This window comes from Rhineura floridana, chromosome 1 (assembly GCF_030035675.1).
Source record: "Rhineura floridana isolate rRhiFlo1 chromosome 1, rRhiFlo1.hap2, whole genome shotgun sequence".
NCBI lineage: Eukaryota > Metazoa > Chordata > Lepidosauria > Squamata > Rhineuridae > Rhineura > Rhineura floridana.
Window position 1 is genome coordinate 205,651,198 of NC_084480.1, and position 25,822 is coordinate 205,677,019.

Genomic DNA, 25,822 nt, shown 5'->3' on the forward strand with positions numbered 1-25,822 from the left:
GGCCTTGTGCCAAATTGAATACTAAAGCTTCAGATTAGGGATCCTTAGGGTTTCAAAGAAAGATATTTGATGAAAAAATATAGCTAATGTGACATGTATGTTTGCACTCCTTAGCTTTCAAACATGATAAATGATGACAGAGTTCAGGTGATTGATACAAGGAGGAGGGAAAGCTGAAAGAGATTATCACAAAGTGTATTTCTTCAGATCAGCTATCAAACAGTTTTTAATCCCATTATGCTATATTTCTCTTTATTTTAGGGGCTAATTTTGTAACTCGAAAAATCAGTCGTTCCGTTGCTAAGATCCACCTGGGCCAACTGGAATGTTTCAGTCTGGGCAATCTGGATGCCAAGAGAGACTGGGGTCATGCCAAGGACTATGTTGAGGTATGCTATTGGTGAAATGTCTGCTTTTAAGTCGTGCTTTTGTATGTCTTATTGCAGAAGCTTCAGAGAAAATGTGTGACATGCACAGATACATCCTAGCATTTCTCTCAGCTTGTCTATAGAAGCAACTCAGGAGACTACCTCATGCACAGCCTGAATATAAAAATCAGATTTTCAGATTTACATTCCTTACTAAATTCTTCTGAGAAGGGATTGGTAACTAGAACTCATTAAGGGTCTCCCTGTCCACTCCCTGAATGTTGTTTCTGTGTTCTTTTTTATGTTAAGTATTAAGATATTTCAAATGCAGGGAAAGCTTTCAAAATCTTGATATGTCTTGGTGGCCTTTTACAGTATTGAGAGAAAACAATACCTGTTATAACTCATTTTGGTTCTCTCGTTTGGATATAATTGTAGTACCAGTTAAAACATTTTAGAAAATATTGCAATTACCATTATGTAACTTGTGCAAACTTTTTATTGATAACCTTTTAACAAAAATGACTTTTCAGGGGGAGGGGAATTCAATGGCTAAATATGAAGAATCTCATCAAAATTGCTGTCCTGTTTCTCTGGGATAGTTGTTGTCCTTTCTGTGTCTTTTTTTTTTTAAAACATTCTTTACTTCCTCCACACAGTTGTGTGCAGATCCAGAAGCACATGGAGAGAGCCTAGTGTGGGTCAGACTGCACATAGAGGGAGGCAGCCACAATGTCTCTAATCATAGCTGCTAGAAGAAGCTTAGCTTCCTACCTAACAATATTGTAGCTTGGAGACCTTCATGTAACAAGTGACTAATAAATCCAATTAATAATAATAATAATAGTTGCCATGTGTAGAACCTATGTTTATTTCTTGTGATTGGTGTTCACATATATGATCACATTAGAAATATGTGACAGTGTGAACTCACCCTTTATCTTTATTTTCCAAATAGAATTTCTCAAACCACCCGAATAACTAGCAGAAATGTGTAATTTAAAACATAAATAATACAGATTAAACATAGCAAGTTTAATTCAATATACTACTGTAAGGAACTTCTCTATTGAGCCTGATCCCACCCTTCACAGTCTAAACCTCCTTGATAAAGCAGAATTTACTGGGATGTTTTTTGACCTAACATTTTCTCTCTGTGTGCCAATACCACCTGGCCTAACTTTTGCAAATATTTGTTGCACTGGAAATAAGAATAGAATTTATTTAGCAATACCAGTTAGTTTCAAATGTGCTGGCCACCAAATAGAATGTACTTAGCTGGGGTCTCCACTAACATCACATGTTGGTGATGTAAGTAACATTCCAAATCTTTCACATGATTTGGGGCTGTCCCAAAATTGTTCTGAAATTATTCCTAACTGTGATAGAAGTCATCTTGAATATCTCACTCCCCAGAGATTAATTTCTGCATAATAGGCCCCTTGTTAATTCCTGGGGCCCTGAACCTGTGAAATGCATTTAATTCCTGACTACAAAAGAAAATGTTAAAATGGAAATAAACAACTGTTCCAGCATTTAATGGACTAGAAAGCTAAACTTAACATTGCTGTGTATTTTTTGTACAGTGCAGCAAATGTAGATGTTTTTATGAGGATTTTAGAAGCTTCCTAGATTGTTTTTGCTAGTGTTGACATACTTTCTCTATATTCAAATCTTGTTGATACACTACAGGAATCCATAGATTTTGGCTAGCCTTGATAACTATGTCAAATATAGCAAATATATACAGTGTATTATGCCTTTCAGTACTGCATTATTTTTGTACCTAACAATCTGTCAGAAGGCAGAGCTGGGGTCCCAATCCCGGGGAGCTGGATCCCGGAGAGTTGGGAGAAGAGTATTCGGATGGATGGCAGAGGGAAGGGGGAGGAACTTCCCCCCTTTGGAGCGAAGACGAAACAGAGGAACTGCCAGTGATAAGGTCGCTTAGCAACGGGGAGCCTGAGCCCTCCCTGGACATTCTCACGCCTCCCCCTCTTTCAGGCTCAGAGCAAGAGGGGGAAGAGGGAGGGCTGCTCACAGCCGAAAAGCGGGGAGGCAGTTTACCATCAGCCCCTCCCCTATCCCCCATCCTGGAATCGGAAACTTCAGAAGAGGAGGGGGTGATGCTTCCCCCCTCACCGCGCACACGCAGACAGCTGAAAAGACAGGAGAGAAGGGGGGAAGGCGGGCAGTACCTGAGGGGCAGTTAAGGAGGAGCGAAAGATTGTGCGCCTGTTTGGCCCCTTCTTAAAGAACAGGCGAGAAGAAGTCCCTTGCTCTGTCAACTTTCTCCCAATGCCGCAGGACCTGTATCCCTGTATTGCTTCATGAGAAAACGCAGTCTTTGTTTGGACATTACCCTAATAAAACACGAATTAACTACAATTGTTGGTCTGGTTCCTGAGTCACATCCTGGGCCTGACAGCTTGACAGAGCCACCTAAATCACCCTCAACGCTCTCTTCACTTGACTGGGACAAGATGTCAAAGGGAGCAGCGGGGGGGACGAACCCCACTTCTGAGACGGAAGAAGTGGAACTCCTGAGGACTAAGGTAGCTGATTTGCAGACGGATGTTCAAGCCCTCCTAGCAGCAGTCAAGGCGCTGAAGATGGATAATTAAACCTTGAAGGCCACGATAGACCAGATGCGAACAGCCTCTCCAGCTGCCGTAGTAAAGGTTCCCATTGGATTGCCCCCAAAATACGCGGGACAAAGTGATCAGTTGGCAACCTTCGTGGCTCAATGTGAGTTATATCTGGATGTCAGGCACACGGAATTTCCAGACGATGGGGCTAAAGTAGCTTTCGTGATTAGCCTCCTGGAGGGAGAAGCTGCAAAATGGGTGACTCCGTATCTCGTGAGAAAGGATACTGTCTTAGGAAGGTACAGAGGATTTATACAGGAGATGACTGAGATGTTTCAAGACCCGCAAAGGGCTGAAACAGTAGCGCGGCAACTAGGCGCTCTGAAGCAAGCTAAAGGGACTGTTTCCGAGTACACTAACGCTTTTAAAATTCTGTCCCAGGAAACTGGTTACAATGACGCCACCCTGATGTTTATGTACCGGAGTGGATTAAATGCTGAAATCCTGGATGAGTTGGCCAGGACCTCCCCCCCCCGCTGACCTACCAGGGCTCATCCGGCTATGCCTACAGATAGATCACCGGATGGAAGGAAGGTGCCTGGAAAGGAAGCAGGAGGTCCCGAGATACTCAGCCTCGGCATCCCGCAACAAGACCCTTCCCACTGCAGGGATGACAGGTAATGCAACTGAGGGACAGGAAGGGGCTAGGCCAAGACTGTCGGAAGAAGAAAAGGAAAGACGCCGCCGGGAACGTTTATGCTTTTATTGTTCAAAGCCGGGCCATGTGGCCAGAGACTGTGGACTGAAAGGGGGGAAAGTTGAGCCGTCGGGAAACTAGAACACCCAGTCCACGTGCAGGCCGGTGGACTGGGGACAGCGTTGTATAAAGGCCCCCCAACGATCCAACCTCCCTCAAAGGGGGTGTTGGTCTTGCCTATTCGGATTACAACTTCCAGAGGAGTGGTGTTTAATTCCACTGCCTTAATTGACAGTGGAGCCTCCACAAATTTTATTGATGCAAAGTTAGTCAAGCGTCATGGAATTTCCCGGTGGAAACTGGACGCTCCCCTAGCTGTGGAGACTGTCGATGGGAGACCCCTGAAGTCAGGAGGGGTGACACAAGCCACGGAGGAAGTGAAACTTCAAATCCCTGGGCATGAAGAGTTCATTTCGCTATACGTGTCAGATCTCTTGAACTTTGAGGTGATTCTGGGAATGCCCTGGCTAGCAAATCATGAACCCACAATAAGTTGGAAGGAGGCGGTGGTGTGGTTCACCTCACAGTATTGCCAGGAGAACTGTCAACCTGAAGGAATCAAGAACACCTTAGCGGGGGCAGTGCAAGAGATCGAGCAAGTGACCCTGCCGCCAAAGTATGAAGAATTCAAAGATGTGTTTGATGAAAAAGAGGCAGAGACTTTACCCCCCACCGCCCTTACGACTGTGCGATTGATCTCGTGCCAGGAGCCAGCATCCCATCAGGGAGAATCTACTCTCTCACAGAGAATGAGAGGGAGGCCCTGAAGGAATTCCTGGATAAAAACCTGAGGCGAGGATTCATACGCCCCTCACAATCCCCTGCTGGAGCGCCACTATTGTTTGTGAAAAAGAAGGGGGGGAACTCAGACCCTGTAACGACTATCGCGCATTGAACCAGATCACCATCCCCAACAGCTACCCGCTGCCCCTGATCTCAGAGTTGCTGGACCGACTGCGCTCTGCAAAAATCTTCACGAAGTTGGATTTGAGAGGAGCGTACAATCTGATCAGAATGAAGGAGGGAGATGAATGGAAAACAGGATTCTTGACCGCTTACGGACAGTATGAATACCTGGTCATGTCGTTCGGGCTTTGTGGAAGTTCAGGAATTTTTCAAAAATTCATGAACGACGTGTTTAGAGACTTGTTGGACACGTATGTAATCTGTTACTTAGATGATATCCTGGTGTTCTCAAAGAACCAGGAAGACCACGACCAGCATGTGAAGACGATGTTGAAGAGACTGAGAGAAAATCACCTGTATGCTAAATTAGAGAAATGTGGATTTGACCTCAAGTCTCTAGACTTCCTTGGATATCGAATCTCAGCGGAAGGCGTGGAGATGGACCCAGGGAAAGTAAGCTGCATATTGGACTGGGGCCAACCTGTCACCAAAAAGGATGTACAACGGTTTTTGGGGTTTGCCAATTATTACAGAAAGTTCATTCCAGGGTTTTCCAAATTAACAGCTCCTCTGACTGACTGCTTAAGGGGGAAGAAGAAGTTTCAATGGACAGAGAACGCCACCGAGGCCTTTGAGGAGCTGAAGAGAAGGTTTGCTACTGAGCCCATTCTGCGCTTTGCTGATCCGAACTGCCCTTTCGTAGTGGAAGCAGATACTTCAGATTTTGCCATTGGGGGGGTCCTGCTTCAAATAGACCAAGAAGGGAAGGAGCTGCACCCCTGTGCGTACTTCTCTCGGAAGTTAAAGCCTGCAGAGAAGAACTACACAGTTTGGGAGAAGGAGCTGCTGGCCATCAAGGACTCTTTTGAAAACTGGAGACAATACCTAGAGGGGACCTCTCATCGAATTGAAGTGCGCTCCGACCACAAGAATCTTGAAAGCCTCCAAACAGCCAGAAAGCTGAACCAGAGACAGATAAGATGGTCCCAGTTCTTCACTAGGTTTAACTTCCAGATTACTTACCATGCCCAAGCCAAAAACCAGAGAGCGGATGCCTTATCCAGACAGCCACAATACAAAGAAAGTGAATCCGAGGACCAGCCTCAGTACGTAATCCCGCCAGAGAAATTAACGTTGGGAGTATGCCAGCCTTCATGGGAAGAGGAACTCAAAAAGGCACAAGAAGAAGATGCAGACATGCTAAAATATCAGCAGGTGACGGGACAAGGTCAAGACTCAGAAGTAACCTTTCACTGGAGAAATGGACTGTTATGGTTCAAAACCGCCAGATATGTGCCAGAAAGGGAATTAAGGCTCAGAATCCTACGCCAGTGTCATGATTCCATCACAGCGGGACACTTTGGGATTTACAAGACCATTCAGAACGTGGCCAAGGACTTCTGGTGGCCTAAAATGCATCGGGATATTGAGAGTTATGTAAAGTCCTGCTCTGTCTGTCTGCGGACAAAAACACAAACAGGGACACCAGCAGGACTGTTACAACCGTTGCCTGTCCCACACGAACCCTGGAAGGACCTCTCCATGGATTTTATAACTGATCTACCCAAGTCCCAAGGAATGACAGCCATCTTAGTAGTGGTGGATCTACTTACCAAAATGGCACACTTTCTTCCTTGTGCAGGGGCCTTAGAGGCTAAAGAAACGGCCAAGTTATTCATAAAAGAAGTCTACCGGCTGCATGGATTGCCAAACAGCGTAGTCTCAGACCGAGGAACTCAGTTCACAGCCAAATTTTGGAGAGCAATGTGGAAACAGTTGCAGACGGAATTAAAACTCTCCTCCGCCCATCACCCCCAGACAGATGGGCAGACGGAACGCTTGAACGCCGTTTTGGAAAGATATTTACGAAGTTATGTGTCCTATCAACAGACTGACTGGGTATCATATTTGCATTTTGCAGAGTTCGCCTACAACAATTCTCTGCACTCCAGCACTCAACAAACCCCGTTCTTCGCTAATTATGGATTCCATCCTAAAGTCTTTCCAAGCAGCTCAGAAGGAATGCTGGTACCGGCAGCTGAGAACTTCCTTAAGGAATTGCAAGCGGCGCAACAGACACTGAAACAGCAGTTAAACGAAGCCAAAACGGAGTACAAGCGAGTTGCTGACCTGCACAGGAAGGAGGGCCCCCCCCTTCAACCGGGAGACCAGGTATGGCTGTCCACCCGCTTCCTCCAGATGCCGGGCAAATGTAGAAAATTACAAGACAAGAGGGTGGGTCCTTTCGAAATAGAAACTCAAATCAATCCCGTGGTGTACCGACTGAAGCTGCCTGACACGTTTAAAATACATCCTGTGTTCCATCGATCCCTCTTAACGAAAGCCGCCCCTCCCAGTGAGTTAGGGCCGGAGGAAGCTCCCAGAGCTCCACTCCTGGTAAATGAGCAGCTTGAGTTTGAAGTTGAGGAGATCTTAGATTCCAGGATCAGACGCCACAAGCTGCAGTACTTGATTCACTGGAAAGGCTATGGGGTGGCTGACAGATCATGGGAAGATGCAGCTGATGTGCATGCTCCAGAATTGGTAAAACTTTTCCATCAACGTTTTCCCCACCGTCCCAAGCCAGACAAGGGGAGGGGGGCACAGCCTGGGAGGGGGGATGGTGTCGGAAGGCAGAGCTGGGGTCCCAATCCCGGGGAGCTGGATCCCGGAGAGTTGGGAGAAGAGTATTCGGATGGATGGCAGAGGGAAGGGGGAGGAACTTCCCCCCTTTGGAGCAAAGACGAAACAGAGGAACTGCCAGTGATAAGGTCGCTTAGCAACGGGGAGCCTGAGCCCTCCCTGGACATTCTCACGCCTCCCCCTCTTTCAGGCTCAGAGCAAGAGGGGGAAGAGGGAGGGCTGCTCACAGCCGAAAAGCGGGGAGGCAGTTTACCATCAGCCCCTCCCCTATCCCCCATCCTGGAATCGGAAACTTCAGAAGAGGAGGAGGTGATGCTTCCCCCCTCACCGCGCACACGCAGACAGCTGAAAAGACAGGAGAGAAGGGGGGAAGGCGGGCAGTACCTGAGGGGCAGTTAAGGAGGAGCGAAAGATTGCACGCCCGTTTGGCCCCTTCTTAAAGAACAGGCGGGAAGAAGTCCCTTGCTCTGTCAACTTTCTCCCAATGCCGCAGGACCTGTATCCCTGTATTGCTTCATGAGAAAACGCAGTCTTTGTTTGGACATTACCCTAATAAAACACGAATTAACTACAATCGGTCTGGTTCCTGAGTCACATCCTGGGCCTGACACAATCACAGGAACATGTTTCTATATAATTGGAGTATGTGTATACAGAAAGAAAGATGCAGTAAATTGAATGTTGTATTTATTTGAAAAATAGTACTTTCTGTTGAAAGCCATCTTTGATGCTTAGATAATATTGTACTGTTAAAATACTAATAAAAATGACTGATCTATTTGCATTACCATCTGAATGAGCAATATCTGCTTATCAATTAATCTGCTTGTTAAAAGTAATTTATAACATTTTTATATTACGCATGATACAAACAGGTATACATCATGGCTGTGTGTAAGTGTAGTTAGATTATATTTTGGATGACAGTCAGTACCACTGTGGGTGGGGATATAGAAATAAGTGGTGTATCAGCAGTGCTTGATATATGAATCTTCTGTGTCTTGTTTTGTTCTGCGAAGATGATTTATTTCTTTTTATTTGGTATAGTGCAGTACAGTAAACCATCTGTTAGATATGAGTGCAACGCTAAGCACTTAGTAGTCAATGATTCATTCCTATACAATGTTGAAAAATACCAAGACATGTTACAAATATTCTTGTATACCCCCAGGAGAACCTTATTTCAAATTAATATTGATTCCCACAAATATTTTAACTTGGAGCAGTGAGAAAGTAGTTATCAATCCATTATCAACTTTTTATTTCTCAACAGCTAAAATACTGATAATGGCAAAAATCATGAAAGAGTAGAATTTGAAGACATGTTTATTTCTGGTTGTAATGAGATCATTTGCAAATATGCAGTCTTATTGAAAAGCTGATGTGGGAAAAGCATTAGGAATGGTTCACATGCCAGACTAGTCACATGTTTTTGACTTATGTGGTGATAGACTACCTTGTTTTGTGAAGAGTGTGGCAAAGTAGACATTGAGCATCTTCTACAGTCTCATTTAGTTTCCATTCTTAGTCACAATCTAAAACAACTACATTGGTTTCATTTTTCCACAATTTTAAAACAAATGTATGTTAAGAACTTGTCATTGCATGGTTAGTATCATTACATAGGTTTGTTACTACATGGCCCTGGACTTAGGGTGCAATCCAACTTGTATTTGTGCATAGCTGGGGGGAATTGGATGTGGTGGACCCCTGGATGAGCAGGCAGGCTCCCAGCACCGCTGGGCTCTGCCAGAAGAAGCCCCTTGTTCTGGCTGAGCCACAGCACCACCAGGACCCTGCTGGCTCAGCCAGAGGTCTGCCAGGAAAGCCCAGCTTAGCAGACGGAAAGCCAGCAGAAGGCCCCAAAATGGGGCATTCTGGGGGCATGGTAGAGGAGGAGCCAAGGTGAGGGATTTCCATGGCATCCTCCTCGTGTTTGAAGCGCTCTCATAGGTCCCAATCCACGTAAGTTTTCCACTGGCTAATAGGTTGGTGGAGTAAAATTATTTCCACGTCAATCAGTGGGTAGTGCCTACTCCACAGTAGGGGTGTTCATGGGAGCTGGCTTCTGCTTTTCTAGCCCCTGTGTGTGGCATTTAGCCAGCCCAGCAGCTCCCGAATGGGGAGTGGATGCCGTGGAACTTCCCACCAGCTCCTCCTTCACCATCCACCCACCGTCTTCCCATGATTTGGATTGCTCTGCCCATTGTTTCTGGGTGGAGTCAGGATTTCCTGTTGGCTGTTCTGTTCTTGTTTAAAAGAGATTATAAAGTTATTTATTTATTTACTGCGTTTGTCTACCGCCCCATAGCCGAAGCTCTCTGGGCGGTTTACAACAATTAAAAACATTAAAAACAAATATACAAATTTGAAACACATTTTTAAAAAGCAATTTAAAAGCACATGCTAAAAAGCCCCTGTCTAGCTTCCTGACTAGTGTGCCCCCCAAGCCTTCCGTGATAGCAATATGTAAAATTATTTCAGCAAATGATATCTTCAGTATCGTTATAGAAACATACCTATTTTCTCTTGACAAACTGATGACCTCTCAGATTGTGAGCAATTGTTTTGACGTTTCTACGTTCCTCATTTATTATCATATGCTTCAGATGATCAGCTTTGCGTCTTTTATTCTCCTATGCAATATCACCTCCATTTATCTCCTTGCCCGTTCTTTCTATGCTTTCTATGTTATTAATTAATATCCATAGTACAGTGTCTGTGTTCAGCAGTAACTCTAAACAATGGTTTCATACTGCATGAACAAGCCTCAGGCCCCTGTGGTCCCCTGTCATCCTCCATCATAGCCACAAAGAAATTGGAAGCATCCTTTACCATTTTCAGCTTGTCGTTTATCCTATCCTATGTCATTTATCCTATTTTAACTGTGGCTTTTCTGAGCAAGCCAATTTCAGATCACAATTTGCACTCCTAGCTTTTTCAGATAAACCACAGTTAAAATTAACAGTTCCTGAATATAGCAATTATCTAGAGCAAAGTTAGATAGCACGTGGCCCTCCAGATGTTGCTGAATGACAACTCCCTCATACTTGGTCATTGGCCTTGCTGTTTTGAAGTATCAAATTACTTTTTTGAATAGTTCCCTACATCACTTAATAAAATATCACTATTCACTGAGTGGCCAAATTATGTTTGATTCTTATTTTCCTAGTCATGTAGCATAACTTAAAATAAAGCCTTAAAAAAAAAGGAATAACATGAAGGAAGAAAGTGAAAACCGCCCAGAGAGCTTTGGCTATGGGGCGGTATACAAATGTTAATAATAATAATAATAATAATAATAATAATAATAATAATAATAATATACATTCTTAAAATATAGGGCTGGCCATTTAGTTGTTTAATTATCTCCCTTCTAATTAATTAAGATTTGTATATTGCCAAATAGATAATAAATTGAATATAGTACCAAAATTTCAATAGTTATCTTTAGGACAGTGACGGAAGTATGAGAAATTACAGAATTATCAAACATTGTTAGACAAAAAGGCCATATTTAGTATTTGCCTTCTAATTTCCTACTTACAGTAACACACCAGAGCCAAAATGACTTGAGATACAATGTCCCCTGTCATTCTTTTTCTTGATTAAACCCGAATAACCATTGGTTTTATGGTTAATCTATATATTCCCACATTTGAACTTTTCAGATTATGGGTTTGGATCTAGAATAGCACAAGGAGAACTCCACTTGCAAAATGGAGGTTCTACAGTTGGTTCTTCCCATTGCAGTCCCCTGCCCCTTCTTCCCCAAAAAGCCACTCCACTTCTGAGGAGTAGGGACCCTCCGGAATGCACATTGGAGGGAAAAAAAATTATTTCACATATACACTCATGGAGTCTGAACTGGCAGCAAGTCAACACCTTGGAGCTGTAGTGGATAGCTTTAAGATGTCAACCCAATGTATGGCAGCTGTGAAAAATTCTGTGCATAAATCCCTAGCACAAATTCTGAGCTAGGGATCAGTAAGAAAAAGACTGAAAATAAAACAGGCACTATCATAAAGGCATTATACAATGGCATTGGTGCAACCACACTTGGAATATTGTGTACTGTTCTGGTCATTTCACCTCAGAAAGGATATTGTAGAGCTGGGAAAAATTCAGAAGAGAGCAACCAAAATTACCAAGGGGGTGGAGCAATACCCCTGTGATGAACAATTACAACATTTGGGGCATTTTAGTTTAGAGAAGTGTGAGTAAGACGAGAGAGACATGATAGAGATGTATAAAATTATGCATGGTGGGGAGAAAGTGGATAGAGAAAAGTTCTTCTCCCTGTATCATGACACTTGAACTTGAAGCTGAATGTTGGAAGATTCAGGACAAACAAAAGAAAGTACTTCTTCACATACTGCATAGTTAAACTCTGGAATTTGCTCCCCAAAGAAGAGGTGATTGCCACCAACCTGGATGGCCTTAAAAAACTATTAGACAAATTCACAGAGGATAAGGCTACCAGTGGCTACCAGTCACAATGGCTATGTTCCATCTCCACTGTCGGAGGCAGTATGCCTCTGAATGCCAGTTGCTGGGAATCACAAGTGAGGAGAGTGCTGTTGCACTCTGGTCCTGCTTGTGGGCTTCTCAGAGGCATCTGGTTGGCTACTATGAGAACAGGATCCTGGTTTAGATGGTCCATTGGCATGATCCAGCAAGCTCTTATGTCCTTAATGACCAGGCATGGGACTTGGGGAGCTGCCGTGTCAAGGGGAAACGCTCAGAAAATTGGGTGGACACAGCTTGCAAGAATGGAATTTCTAATCATGTATGATGCCTTAGCCCAGTTTCCACTAATTTCCCCATGTATCAGAATTCACATAGTTCGAGGGCTCCCCAACCCAGTGAAGTGACTTTTTGGTGGACGTAGCAGCTACAGTGGGGAGGAAGTATTGGGGAATCCCTGTTAATGTGAGTGGAATTCTGTTCATGCTATTCTGAATACAGGTTAGTGTTGTTGCCTGTGAAGTGTTATTTCCAGGCGTGTAGTCATTGCAGGCGGGGGGTGTTGTAGACCACGTACTTTTGGGGGAGCAGGGTCCCAGCCAGGTCCCTATGTATGAACCAGTTAGTATGAAAGGGGAGCATGTTAGCCACTGAGAAGAGTCCTTGTCCATTCATGCTGATTGGCCAGTCGGAGTGAAAGGAGGTGAGTCAGCCACTGAGAAGGCTCTTCTCAATAGCTAACACTCTGCCTCCCCTTTCACGCTGATTGGATCCTAGGAAAATTTGTTGTAGTGGAGTGTAGGCTCGGAGACGACATAGAGAGCAAAGGAGATGAGGGAAAGTGGAAAAAAGTTGTGGCTGTAAGGGTGTGTGGTGTAACTATGATGAAGAGATACTGCACTTATGAATTTGCCACTACACTACTGGTTATGTCCTTCAATCCCAGATTTATTTATTTTATTTTAAAACAGAAGGGTTGAAGAGAGAGTCATTTAATTTTTAAGTGGGCTTCCTAACTACATCCATGGATTTTATTTCTACCTCTGATGTTATAGAGGCTGCTGTGAGCTTTTCTTTTCAGGCTGAGTATCTGCATGACCAGGAGCTGAAGTTCTTAGGGATATCCAAGAGCTGTTGGCCAGAGGTTCAAAGTGGCATGCAGAAAGGGTAGTCTAAAGCTATAATTCATTGGTCAGATCAAAACTGAGGCATCTGTCTGAATGATGCAGGCAGATGTCAGGCAGGAAAGGAAATGGGCTGGTTAGATACAGATGCAAGAACGTGGAGAAGCAGTCAGGTGAGGCCTGGTCTAGCTGGGGCACCACATTCAGACAAACAGTTTCCCAGTTTGCATGCCAGCAACATTCTGGCAAACAAGAATTATAGTACAAGAGATTAGTGAAGTCCTCCTCCTCCCTTCTTACACTGGAATGCAACTTTATCATTCATGTCCTCATAAAAAAAATAGTCATATATGTGACTTCTGGCTCTGTGCCACCTGAGAAAAAGGGAAGGTTCTATTGTGTGAGGCAATGAAAATGGTGTGCAGGGCAAAGGTTCGCCTTTTTTTTCCATCAGAATATAAAGAAAAAGTATGCATTGCTTATTGGAGCCACTCTCTTGTATGTGGGATGTGTGTGAGTGATTGGCAATAAGACAGGAAAAGAAGAAGAATGTAGGCCATAGTTATTTCAGACATGAATAGATTCTGTATTTGAAAGTACGTAATTGAGGCAAGAAAGTGGTTTTAATGATAATATGTAGGAGCTCTGTCTAACACAACGCATATGGTATTCATTTCCAAAGCACTATAGAGGTGTGTATAAGCAAGTGTTACTAATAGCCTCCTTTTCTTCAAGAAAATTATGCTCATCTGTTTCATAGCTACTGTACCATGTTAGTTTTCTTGTGTTATTCTCCCAGATGTGAATAATAGAATTTAAAACAAAACAAAAGATCTGTTTCAGTATTTCTGCAATTTTAAAAAGGTTGTTGTATTTGTTGTGTGCTGCAGGGGTTATAAAACAAAAATAAAAATACTTTCCTCAGCAAAACCATATGGTTTCGTTTCCTGTGTGTCAATAACTATATGGGTATTATTATCAAGGCCATTCTCATGGTTTTCTAAGTGGTTTTGTAACACTGGTGGTCTGGAGTGATTGAATAGTAAGACTTAGTATTTATTTCAAGTATAAAGTTTCCCAGTTGAGAAAATAAGAATTATTGTCATATTTTGGATATTTACTTATTATATCATTATTAACTAGAATGCACTAACAAACAACTTATTTCTTATATTGGGCAAAATATAATTTTTTGGATCAACATTATATATTACAACATAATCATTGTTTAAGTTATGGTTTTGTTTATCAGTGAACCAGTGAAAATAGCAGGTAATTTAAAACTAAATCAGAGTTTAAGATGCTGTTGGTTCTGCCCTTTATTATGATTATTATTAAAAACCCTATTGTGGTTCAATTTGTTTTATCAGTTTAAATAGTTGAACTGTTCGTTTCATAAGGCCCTATGGTAAGGAGACCTTACCTGCTGTGTTCTGCAGCAGTTTGCAATTCCCCCCCAAAAAAATCCTCATGAAAATTCTTCAGCATTTTAGTTCAAATTTCTCCTAAAAAGCACATTTTTGGATGCAAACGTACACATTTGCAAGCAATTTCTCCTAATATAATGCTTTTTGTATGTTATTTTCACTAATATATTATGCACATTTCCCACAGTATATGCATTTTTGTAAATACTGATTGGAGAACTACATTGCAAAAGTTTCAGTTCTCATATTGTTTTGGAAAGTGCAGATGTGACAAATCTGGCTTTAAATGTGAACCAAATTTAATTTCTCCCACAGCTCTTATATCATAATAAATTGTGTTAAACTTAGGGTTCCACAAGGGTTTCTGTTGCATAATATGTTAGTAATCAAAAGTTTTTCCCCTAGAATCTAATTACCTGATTCAGCTAAGGAGTCATACGTAATCAAGCATCTTTGGGGGTATTACATGATGGCATAGGTATAATGGGCATAATTCAGTGCATCCAAATGTGCATCTTAATGCTCATACTTGTGTGGAATCATCTGTCCACACTTCACCGGTTTCATTTGAATGTATTTGCATCCATATTCTGAGAACACCCTTTTGCATAAATGCATTTGGGCACACAGTTTTTTAATTGTTCCAACAGATTCAGTAACTTCTATAGAGTGTATAAATGTCTTAATAGGACAAATTGTAGTTGTTTATATTTTATACCTTATTACGAAGATGACCTATCAATAAACTAACCATTCTTCATGACTGTATATGAAACAACTGTGATTCTTCTACAGTGTCAGAACATTCCCCAAATCTACAGGGTATACTTGATATGCCACTTCTAGTTTAGAACAAATGCTTGAATTTTCAGCTATAGGTGTTCTGGGATGTGGCTTGACCTAACAAATAATGTTAATGATCCAAAGATAGAGCAGCTGAACTTTCCAACTGATCGTCTTTGGCAGGTTTTAAATTTATCTCAGGGGACTGGCAGCTCTGGTTACCAGGATAAGTATGTGGAGAAATTTTATTGCTGTCAAGCAATATTACTACAAGGTGGTTCTTACTATTTCTAGAAAGCTATGTTTTCCTTCCCTCTCTCATCCCAGAACATACATTATAGAAGATGAACATTAGATACAAAGTATTTGTTACATAAAAATCTACCTGCCAACATACTCCACTTAGTACAATTCACATTCTCCATGACTCCACTCTGACCAGCTTGCTCTACTCAACTGCTTTGAGGTCATTTTTGACAAAAAGTGGGCTGTAAGGTCAGTCAGTCAATCAATCAATGTTAACCATTGTGCCTCCCAGAGTGTTTGGAAGAAGATGTTGTATTGCATGTACTTTTGAACTTGGTACAAAATGTTTTTGTGCCAGATGATGTGGCCAATAGAGTGGACACACATTTACTGTAAGCTTATTTTCTCCCACTAGTGGTGGAGTAGTAGCAGTAAGGTTGCTGGTACCACCTGCCCCAAAGACAATAAATAATTCATAAGGGTTATGTTGGGACAGAATTCTCAGGAATAAAACACGCCTCTCACAGCTTCCTCATCTTCTAACTACATGTACATCTGCACATACCAATGAGGAATAGGAGATAAAGAATTTAATACCCGCTAAAAGTACAGATATATTCAGGTTAGGTTTTCTCCTAACCAAAAGCACATTAAATAATACAAATAACCCCAGCAGCTCGTCTTTTTGCTAAAGTGTGCATGAATGCATAGAAAACTTATTTCCCATAAATTATGAAGTGGCATATTTGAAGAAACATGAAATGTATGTATACTATCTCTTTTGAAGTAGTGTGTTAGTAAGAAATAATTATGTATGCTGTGCAAGTGTTTCTACATTGTTTTTTGTTGTTCAGTGAGACCTGCAGGAGTTTAAGGTTAAGATAAAAAGGGGACATAGATATTTCTTTTCTGTTTAATTTATTAATTTTAAAGAGTTCAATTATCACCCACATTTTATAAGTATAGATTATTTTATTTAAACATGCTCTACAAAGCCAGATGTTTTTTCTAAAGCCTTGCAGGCTTTGTGTGACTGTATTACGTCAGGATACATGAACCTAAGAAAATCAAAGCTCTGCAAACTTGCAATGTCTGAGGAAACATTTGTCCTTACTGCATCTATTGTGCACAAAATTCCCATTGCATTTAAATCTGGTGTTTGCGGGTGGGAGGAGAAGGAGATCATTTTTACCTTGCACATTCACAATAGTGCTAAACATAATGAGATCCTAGTTATATGGCAGGACAACCAGTGACAGACTTGCTCTCATTTTAAAACTCTTAAGAAATTCAAAACAGAGCACCAATTAGAAAAGATTTTCTCTGCTATGTTTAACAGCATAAGGCTCTAAACGTTTTAAAAATAAAGAAAATCTATATTTTTTCATGAACATTTCTATAAGGATGATGGTGCCAGTGCACCTGAGTAGCCTGCACTGTAGCAGATACTTTCAGAATCCAGGTTTCAGGTGGTTTGCTTGTTGTTATGCACACTCAAGACGTATGAGAGCCATGATAAATTTTAATCTGTGGTTAATGCTTTAGTTTTTAAACAGTACAGCTTAAGCTTAGAACTTTAGAAACAAATGGCTAAAATAGGATGTCAAAAAGAGCCATATATTCACATCATCATCATGATCAGGGATGCGCTGTAGCTCAGTGGTAGAGCATATGCTTTTCGTGAAGAAGGTCCCAGGTTCAATCCCTGGTATCTCAAGGCAGGGTTGGTAAAGACTCCTATCCGAAACTGTGGAGAGGCACTGCCAATCGATACTGACTTAGATAGACCAATGATAAAAGGCAGTATCCTATCTAGCTATAGTGGGTTTTGATATAATATAATTGAAATTAATATACAGTGTTCAAAATCAGAGTTTGATATATTTGTCTAGTTGAGACATGGCAATATTAAATTATTTAAATTTTGGAATTTGTAATATAACTTGAAAGGTAATTGTTGGTTATTAACTTCTTTGTATATTTATTATTTAAATTGCTGTAAACCGTCCAGAGAGCTTTGGCTATGGAGCGATAAATAAATAAATAAATAAATAATTGTTTGTTTGTTTGTTTGTTTATTAGATTTATATCCTGCCCTTTCTCCCAGTATGAGTCCAGGGTGGCAAACAAAAGCACTAAAAACACTTTAACACATCGTAAAAGCAGACTTTAAAATATATTAAAACAAAACAACCATTAAAAACATATTAAAACAAAACATCTTTAAAAACATTTTTAAAAGCTTTAAAAACATATATATATATATATATATATATATATATTTAAAAAGGTTTAAAAACATATTAAAAAGCAATTCCAGCACAGACACAAACTGGAATAAGGTCTCTACTTAAAAGGCTTGTTGAAAGAGGCAGGTCTTCAGTAGGTGCCGCAAAGATGACAGAGATGGCGCCTGTCTAATAATTAAGGGGAGGGAATTCCAAAGGGTAGGTGCCACTACACTAAAGGTCCGTTTCTTATGTTGGGCAGAATGGACCACCTAATAAGATGGTATCTGCAGGAGGCCCTCACCTGCAGAGCGCAGTGATCGACTGGGTATATAAGGAGAGATTTATATATAATATTGAGAGATTTGTTACTGATAGGATGCTAAAATTCAGCATGTTATTATGTGTGTCTTTGTCTTCTATAAATGTGCAAGTTCACATTTTATAGTTTCTTAAAGAAGTGAAATTAATTATACTTTTAAAAGAGATCTTTGTAAATTATCTACTGCCGTGTAAATATGGAAGACACACTCCCATACAGTATTGAGGCAGAAAAATAAATGCCTTTTAAAATTTGATCATAGTTCCCAAGCAACTAATTCAGTGAATGCAGAATATAGTCTTGAAGAATTGCAAGACTGATTCCAGAAATTAAGGGTTTCCATTAAAAACTCCCTAATAATATCTCTTTGTAATATCTACACATGCCTATATTAGCAGCCAGCCCTTATGGGGATGTGGGAACAAAGAAATTGATGCTTGAATATATGTATTTTTCCATGACCACTGAGTCAGTGAATGGCAGGCCTCTTAGAATGTGTGTGTTTTCATTCTTAATTCCGTATCATTAACAAATATAACTCCTAGTTTTGGCAGATCCAGCTGCTTATTGCAGAATTTTTGTTTTGTTTTTTCTAGTCAACTACAGCAAGAATTGGTCCTATTCAGGGCTAAGAAACCCTTTATCTATTGTTTGAAGCACTCTCCGTGGCACAGAGTGGTAAGCGGTGGTAACGCAGCCGAAGCTCTGCTCATGGCTGGAGTTCGATTCCAACGAAAGGAGGAAGTCGAATCTCCAGTAAAAGGGGTCGAGGTCCACTCAGCCTTCCATCCATCCGTGGTCGGTAAAATGAGTACCCGGCATATGCTGGGGGGTAAAGAAAGGCTGGGGACAGAACTGGCAATCTCACCCCATATATATGGTCTGCCTAGTAAACGTCTCAAGACGTCACCCTAAGAGTTGGAAACGACCCACACTACAAGTGCGGGAACACCTTTACCTTTTTATTGTTTGAAGTAGATTTTTATTATTTTGTAAAATACCCGTCCTTTCTTAGAAACAATCGAAGATCGCTAACAAATGCAATAATAAAAAGAACAAAAATATAAAAATTCAATGACAAAGCTGAGCAGCATAAAACAGTAAGATAAAGCAGTCCATAACATTAACATGGTTTCCTAGATTTGCTCTAATACTAATAAGGGCTCATTCATGCATTATGTGACTATGATGATGCCACTTAAAACATTCTCCCCGTTATGTCAATATTAGCTGTTGCATTTATAATTCTTTATCCTAAATACAGCACAGTTGGCTGTAAAGATGTGTGTTAGCTCAGGAATGCTGTAGGAATTATATGTTCAAGGGTGGAGCTTGGAAAACTTACTACAAAAACAGTCTGAGAGGCTGCTCACTCATTTTTACAGATATTATTTTTATTCTATTACATTTGCGCTGAAATTAAATGCAACTCAGTAAACACAATGATACATTTTACTGCCACTCCTGAATACAATACAATGATACATTTTACTGCCACTCTCACAGCTTTCGGTTCCCATGTGCCATTGCTTGTGTAATGTCTACCTTAACAATAGATGGATTGATTCTTCGCAGCTGCCTCTAACAGTGCAATGTCTGACAATCTCTTAACTTATTTGATCACTTTATTCTTCCTCCTCCCTCTCAGATGACCAACCACTTATAGTCAACAGAATTGATTCATTAGATTCTACTGGTAGAAAATATCCAACCTGCTGGCCTAATAAGGCCCACCAAGCCTCAGAGGTTGGCTTGCCAGACAGTTTGGGGCAAACCATGGCTATATTTCCTGGGCCCGACATCATATTATGTCAGGCATGGGAAAATACAAGGAAGAATATTCTTTTGTAGCCAAAACTTGAAGGCTGCTAAGCTCAGCTGTGGCTTGAACATATGGTTAGCTACTGTGAGAGCAGGATGCTTTCTTGAATTTTATAATGTCTTAAGAAATTAATAAAAATTTAAAGTTAAAAAACCACCAAAAATGCCCTCTGTTGACTTTTATACTATTCTTTGTAAACAGAAGAATTGGCACCTTGATTATTTGCTTAATCATCAAAAGAGAATTTGATTGGGATGTAGGAAGACCTGATATAAGAGGACATCCAACTAGCCTGGATTGGCAGACAATAGAACATCCTCTCTAATGAAAGCAACTCATTGGGGAAAGCATCAACTCTGCTTCTCTGTATTTTGCTGAATACAGATGATAGCTATGATTAAGTCAAATGAGTGACTGGGGATTTATTGTTTTCTTAGCGATAAGATGTGGACTTCCTTCATTGGCACTTCTGGCAAATAGCTTGAACTTTGCTAAATGCATGCAGTATTGTTTTAATATCATTATCTTGGATACTTTTACTAATTCATGTTCATGGTTTTTTTAAGGTGCATTGCCTTGTATTGCAATTGTCTGAACAGTTTGTCATTTGGGCCATAGGGGTTTAGAGGTCCTTTCTTTGCATCATGTGATCTGCATCCAACAGTGCTTTTTCTGTTCACTGCCTGCCCTTCTCCCCAAAGCTGAAATAAATCAAAGTTGGTTGAGACTCAGTCGCAATAAATCAAGACCTGTCCAAAACTGGAGCCTGCCCAGTCAAAATGTCATAGCTTGGCTTTCACTGAGGATTAATTAAAGGGCTGATATAAAGCCCAGATGTGCTTCAGGAGAGTAGCAAAATGCTTGGTGGTAGCCATACTAAAAATCAAGGCTTCCTATGAATCTGCCCACCCAAGTATATGGAGGAGAAGAAGAAGATTGGGAGGGAGGCAAGGTGGGAGAAAATAAAATCAAGTATGTTCTCAGATTTTTGCAGTGCCTGGGTGGGTGAAAAACAAGAGAAACTCTGTGTTTCACCTCTTCTGAAAAAAAGTATGTTTGTGGGGGGGGGAACAAAAACAGCGGAAGAAGCAACATAGTTGTTAAGAGTTACATTAATCAAGGGGAGGAGAAGGCTGACATTATGAATAAACTTCTGCAGTTTTATGGTTTCAAAAAACCCCTTTTTGCCTTAATAGTGTGTGCTTGGTGCCTGTTTTGCATTAAATTTCTAAATATAATTAGGATTAAAATAATTCAGGTGAAGATTTGTCAGACTGACACAATTGCCTGTTAAAACAATTTTTATATATGGATTTTGAGTGCAAGCATCCAAAATGTCTATTTTAAATTATAAATATTACTATAACACTAAACAGCTTGCCTGCTAGACCAAAGTGCTTCCCTAAAAACCCTAGGTGAAATTAATATAACCAACTTACAATTATACTTACACAGCGTATTGGCATTTGTACTTGATGGGCTTATTATAGTCACAAATCCAATTTGTAATTGTAACTTAAATGTATTTTTCTACACTTAAAATCTGATGTAACATTTTAAACTCAGATTCTGAGACTTGAGTATGTCTGTATTTTGCAACTGTTCTATTCTAGGTTTCTAGACTTCTAGAATTGACAGGAAAGTTATATAATATAGGAAGTTAATCAAAACAGAATGCTATGCAGTAATTTCATTGGTGCATTTGCCCTAGATGCTCTGTGAATAATGGTGAAATGTAGCATCCCAAATGTTCCCAGGTATTGATAACTTTGTTAACATGATCAAGGATACGAGTGAATTGAGAGTTTTTATCTGACATGAGGGTTGATGGATGGGTAGCCTTTTTAGCCTGACATAAATTTGAGGAACAGGATGTCATAGATGCCTTATTGTTTCTGTCTCTCCCTGCAACAATACACTTTCAGTTGAGGTGGTCTCAAAAATTTGTGTTGGACAGGGAGGATGGCTTTTTGGAAACATTTACTCTGGCACATCTGATCAAATCAGGATACAACATGGCAGATAGGCCACCAACATTTTAAAAAAGAAAGAAAAAATTAGAGCACCATTCACATTAAATGCTTTGTAAATGCATTATAATAGAAAGTTCAGGCCTTTGCTTACTTCAAAGATGCTGGACTGATACTGGCTAACAGATGGCAATCATCTCACTCCTTCTATTTCAGTTAGTGTGTAGATGTAGTTCAGTTCTGTTTGTAATTAATTCAGGACAACCAAATTAATAACCCAAATGTAATATCTCTGCCTCTGTAAGGCAGGCCCTCCCTCATTCCCTCCAGTGGATTATTTCGATATACCAGAAAAGGCACAGATTGCAAGTGGGTCACAGGATGCACAGAAGCCCTAAACACAACTGAATGTGCGTTTAGAGTACTGGGGCATATTTAGTATATTGATAATAAAGGAAACTTTAGTAGGAAGCTGATAATTGGAAGCCCAGTATCTCTAATCCTGCCAGATTAGTTGAAGGTCATTAGGAAGAGCCAGCTTGCATCCTAAAGGCTTCACGGTACACAGAGCCTTGGATGCTACCATCCATGTGCAGTGATGCCAGTATAGCTAAATGTAATGGGAATGACATTGTTCATTATATTCAGGCTTCCTCGATATCCCATAGATACCAAAGGAGAACTTAAATAATTTAATGTACCAAAGAAAAACCCAAAATAGCACAGCAAGGACTGAGCATGCTCAGTGGGCATGGAATGTGGACTGACTGTGACTAGGAAGGATGAATGGAATGGAGTGACTGGATCCCTAAACAGAAGAACTCCACACAACAACATTTTGTTGCAGGGCTTCACTTCTGTATCTTTACAACTAATATTGTGGTTTTGAGATATCTGGTGTTTCAGACTTATAAACTCTTCTATATTGTGAATGGTGTAACATCAGGCATGTGGTAATTCATTGTTCTGTAACTTATCAAAAGTGATTAGCTCCAATACAGAAAAAATATTTTGCTATGTTGGTTCTGTATGATTTTGCTTTATACAGAAGTATCATTTTCAGTTTCTTACTTACAGAATTTGATTTAAGCACTATATAACCCTAGAAATCTCATAATGATTTTTAATTAATTGCTGCATAGTTTAGCTTGTGATTTTTAGGAAAGCACAATGCTGATACATCTCTATATTAAATGGATAAACCATCTCTAATAGAGCTTTTGCAGCCAGTTAATTCTGAATGTGAATTAAGCTCTTTATGTGTGAGGAAGAAAAAAGCTGTAAAACACTTGAAAAGTTAAAACTGGACAATTAGCCACTGTACATACTCAATTTTTTTTTCCCCTGGTAATATTTTTCTTTTCTCCTGGGTGGTCTGCAGCATCTCTGGTTCTTTAAAAAGTACTTCCTCTAACCCACTCCCCTTTCTATTTGTCCTCTCTCCTCTGTTGGAGGTCCTCCCTTCCCAAACACGAGCTTTCCTGATCAAGGCTACTAGCAATGATCCCCTTGGGCACCAGGCAAAAATGCTCAAGTTTTTAATCTAGAAGCATTTTATTAAGATTTCAAACTGACAAAACAAAAGACAAATGAGCTGTGTAGATTTGATGATGACTGTAGAATGGAAAATAGTGTTATTTCTTCAAACTGTGATCAGATGAGGGCCGTGTTGAGACCACATTCACACCATACATTTATTCCAGTATTATTCCACTTTAAACAGTCATGGCTTCCCCAAAGAATCATAGGAAATATAGTTTGTGAAAGGTGCAGAGAGTTGTTAGGAGACCCTTATTCCAGAGTTCTTTGGGAAGAGGGACTAACCGTTAAACCACTCGGGGAAAACATCAAGATCCAGATTAGCTACACCTCTACTTGTGGTTGTTGAACAGAGTACACTGAGATATAGCTTCTCATAGTGTGTCACAGACCATCCCTGCTTCTCACTGATCATCTACCATCCTGATCTACAAGATGATGTGGAAAGTGTTTCTGCAATGGACAAAGTTCATCTGTCTGCTGGATGGGTGTCAGGTCTTAGACCTTTGATGAACCAATCAGGATCAGGAAATGACCCCCAACACTCTCAAGTATCAGCCACTGGCGTTGTGGAGTGTATTGTCAGTGACTGGGGCTATCTGATAGCAAGTCACCCGCAAGTGAAACATTTTCTGTTTAGGGAGCCTCTCTGTTGTTTCCTCTAATAATCCATAGATTTCTGAAAAGGGATCTGTCCTCAGTCTTCAGGTCCCTCACAGTCCATCCCTTTGAATGCCTGCACTTAGTCTCTCTTAAGGAGTTGGCATGGAAAGTGGTTTTCATCATAGCAATCACTTCAGCTAGGACAGTGGAGGAATTGGGGCCCTGTCAGTGAGGAAGGAACTCTGTGTTGTCCATCCTGGCAGAATAAAGAACTGACCCAAGCGCCTTGCCTAAGGCAAATTCAACTTTTCATGGGGCACAGAAGATGGTTTTGCCAGACTTCTGTCCCTTCCCAGTTTATCAGAAGGAAAGGACATGGCACAAACTCAATGTGCACCAAGCTATTAAAATCTAGCTAGCTAACACCAAAGTTCTGTGGTGCACTGATTCTTTACTTGTCTAAAGAAGGATCTGCAGGGCAACAAAGTATCCTATTTCACTATTAGTAGATATATTAGTAGATGGGTTAGACAATGCATTGTTTTAGCTTACCACACAGGCTCTCATACTCTTCCTCCTGATATCACAACAAATGCTGTCCATGAGGTGGCTGTCACAGCAATCATACACACCAGCCCTGCACTAGAAGACCTACGTAGGGCAGCCACATGGGCTTGTCTGTTCACCATTGGCAAACACTGCAAAGTGGACTGCTACCCTGGGCTCCTACTGGGAGGAAGGGCGGGATATAAATGTAATAAACAAATAAATTAAGATACTGCCAAACTTGCCTTTTGCAGAGGAGTACTAGCAGGTCCTAGAGTAGCTACCCTGTCGGGGATACTTTTTCTGGATATCTCTTATGTGTGTTCCACTCCACCACTGATAAAAGAAAAGAAGTTGTACTTACCATGATGTATGTGTTCCTCTGGTCACTGGGAAGTGGAGCATGCAGCCTCACCTTGTTCATAGAACTGGAATCTACAAGGCAGCGGGATGCTTGTGTGATACCTTGGTGCAATTACTGAGGTAGGGTAGTTGGCGCTGTCTCTTTTCCCCCTTTGTATATACTGTACATTTTTGTGTGTCCATCTTTCTGGTCATAGAATCATAGAATAGTAGAGTTAGAAGGGGCCTATAAGGCCATCAATCCAACCCCCTGCTCAATGCAGGAATCCAAATCAAAGCATTCCCGACAGATGGCTGTCCAGCTGCCTCTTGAATGCCTCCAGTGTCGGAGAGCCTACTACCTCTCTAGGTAATTGGTTCCATTGTCGTATGGCTCTGTTAGGACGTTTTTCCTGATGTCCAGTCAAAATCTGGCTTCCTGCAACTTGAGCCCATTATTCCGTGTCCTGCACTCTGGGACGATTGAGAAGAGATCCCGGCCCTCCTCTGTGTGGCAACCTTTTAAGTTCTTGAAGAGCACTATCATATCTCCCCTCAGTCTTCTCCAGGCTAAACATGCCCAGTTCTTTCAGTCTCTCCTCATAGGACTTTGTTTCCAGTCCCCTGATCATCCTTGTTGTCCTCCTCTAAACCTGTTCCAGTTTGTCTGCATCTTTCTTGGAGACCAGAACTGGACGCAATATTCAAGATGAGATGAGGCCTAACCAGTGCTGAATAGAGGGGACTAATACTTCACGCGATTTGGAAACTATACTTCTGTTAATGCAGCCTAAAATAGCATTTGCCTATTTTGCAACCACATCACACTGGTACTCTGTGCTGTACTTGTAGTTTATCTTGTAGTTACAAAGTTCTGGCTGCTATATTCTTCACTATGGCCAAGTCTAGGACAGGTGGAAGGTTCCCTCCAGACTGGCCACCAACAGTAGCTTGTTTTACTCTTGACCCTGCCTTCCAGAAGTAGAATTAATCCTTACCTTATGCTCCACTCCCTACTGGGTAGAAAAACACTTCAAGGTAAGTCCAACTTTCCATTCACTGACAGTCTTTATGGAGTTATGGAATGAGTAGGAGGGCACTAAATCCATTCTGAAAAGGTTTGTGACCCTCTTTTTTGTTA

General features: G+C 41.0%; 2 protein-coding genes across 3 annotated transcripts in view; both read left to right on the plus strand.

The window, feature by feature from the left end:
• GMDS (GDP-mannose 4,6-dehydratase) overlaps window positions 1-25,822 on the plus strand; it is a 539,446-nt gene that overhangs the window by 161,061 nt on the left and 352,563 nt on the right. For both annotated transcript variants that reach the window (XM_061590704.1, XM_061590696.1), the window contains exon 7: window positions 262-389. In XM_061590704.1, the coding sequence (XP_061446688.1) occupies window positions 262-389 (128 nt within the window). The remainder of the gene's footprint in view (window positions 1-261; window positions 390-25,822) is intronic.
• LOC133375581 (uncharacterized) lies at window positions 4,880-20,006 on the plus strand. The gene is made up of 2 exons (XM_061607328.1): window positions 4,880-5,392; window positions 19,883-20,006. Exons 1-2 carry the CDS (start codon window positions 4,947-4,949, stop codon window positions 20,004-20,006), a joined length of 570 nt encoding a protein of 189 aa, XP_061463312.1. The 5' UTR covers window positions 4,880-4,946.

Bases quoted from the DNA above. Each gene is read 5' to 3' on its own strand.
- LOC133375581 (XM_061607328.1), top strand. From the start codon at position 4,947: ATGTTGAAGAGACTGAGAGAAAATCACCTGTATGCTAAATTAGAGAAA. The intron at 5,393-19,882 runs GCACCCCTGTGC...CTTTGTAAACAG, and splicing joins GACCAAGAAGGGAAGGAGCT to AAGAATTGGCACCTTGATTA.